Here is a 1,809-nt window from a genome sequence, read left to right on the forward strand (position 1 = left end):
ATAACCCTAATTTACATTGGTCAAAACTTAAAACCTTCCGTTTTTTCTTATAAAAAGAAATTAAAATTAGACCTTCATTTGAAAAATTAGAATATGTAATTAGTATAAAAATCTAACGAAACAACAAAACAAAACACATTTTGAAACAGTGATCTTACAACGTAATGTCAATGTACAAACAAAAAAATAACAAAATAACCAAACAACTGAATCCACATTTAAAGATACACACCACACTATGATAAAAAACAAAACAAGAGAGAAGTTCTAAGGATAATATCATACATGATTAAACAACACATAGAAACTATGTTGCTTTTGTTGATAAAGCCCCCAAGGAGAACCTAGCTACCATATTTTATTAATTATAAACTTTTTTCATTCTATACATTCATTATTCTTTTTTAGAAAAACTATATTTTCTGTTGCCATGCCACTTATAAATGTTAAAAGTAAATATGAGATTTAATTAGTTTTCACTTTAAGCATCTGACCATGTGACAGTTTCTTCGCCCACGTCTTTATTTAACCCTAATGTGCTCCACACCGCATCAGACCCATCTACAATATTATTACGACATGGTGGCTGATTAGCATGCTCTGCATCACATCCATTGACAGAGTCACACTCATCCACTACCTTAGCCAATACTGAATTTCCATTCGTTGCGGTGATTCTAATCATCTTTCCACATCTTGAACCCCCATTATACCAACCAGTTGATAGTGCTACAATTAGTTCAGAGTTATCGTGAAAACTCTCATCGCACTTTGATGGAGCTCCACCATCTCCACCTTCACTAAAATCATTGTTTGTTAAAGTAGCTTGGGTTGAGGAAGTCACCGGAGGTGAGCACTGGTACTGCGGGAAGGATTCTCCATTGCAGTTCAAGCTTCCAATCGATTGACAATCACTACTCGGAGACGAAGAGGATCCACCATCAGAACATTGGTTAGTGCCAATGTTGGGATCATCGTTGCACACACCATTGATACAAATCAATTGGCCTTCACAATCATCTAAAGTTTGACATGGACCATTGCAGGAAGAGATTGCTAAAGAGATGTGAGGAAGAAGAATAAGAGAAATGAAAAACACCAAATTGGCCATGGAGATTACTATAGCCTTTGTATGAGTAAACGAGAGATGGCTTCTTTTCCTTATATACTAAAAAGCAATATTTTTTCAGTCCCTCCACGTCGTCGTTTAATAAAATTTTGCTATTTGGTCCTTTTAAAAGAGAATTGGTCCCCTGCAAATTCTACACGTCATTCTAAGATATTGGTCAACTTATATTTAATCACATTTACGAGTCTATACAAACTCTTAATAGATATAAAGCATCTATTTGACTTTGAATATCTAGAAATTATCATTGTTTTTCTCTTTTAAACTTTCACATAATTTAATTTAGAATACTTTACGGTCTCTTCTTTTTTAACTTTTAATTTATTTATTTCATGAAAAAGCTATTGCAACTAGCATTGGTTAGCCTAAATTATAAAAAAAATGTCCTAAAAATTTTGTGATTTCTTTCAAATTAGTTACTAGATGCATTTATAGATGCAAAGAAAGTATTAACTAAATCACAAATAGCATTTGCAAAATGTTCCATACAAAATTGATATCCCAATACAATAAGTTGTCATTAATAAATTTGGAACATGATAAAAGTGTGGGGAACTTGTGGCTTTCAAAGATAAAAAATCTCGAAAAAAAAAGATAATCAATATAACTCAATTAAGGATATGAATGTTTCAAATGAAATCCAACATTTGACTCCTGACAAGAATATAGAAGAAGATAAA

At 32.2% G+C, this 1,809-nt stretch overlaps 1 protein-coding gene across 1 annotated transcript; it reads right to left on the bottom strand.

The window, feature by feature from the left end:
- Window positions 1–326: 326 nt before the first annotated feature.
- Window positions 327–1,194, bottom strand: LOC103501249 (kiwellin-like). The gene has a single exon (XM_008464777.3). It carries the CDS (start codon window positions 1,109–1,111, stop codon window positions 482–484), a length of 630 nt encoding a protein of 209 aa, XP_008462999.3. The 5' UTR covers window positions 1,112–1,194; the 3' UTR covers window positions 327–481.
- Window positions 1,195–1,809: the final 615 nt, after the last annotated feature.

This window comes from Cucumis melo, chromosome 1 (assembly GCF_025177605.1).
Source record: "Cucumis melo cultivar AY chromosome 1, USDA_Cmelo_AY_1.0, whole genome shotgun sequence".
NCBI lineage: Eukaryota > Viridiplantae > Streptophyta > Magnoliopsida > Cucurbitales > Cucurbitaceae > Cucumis > Cucumis melo.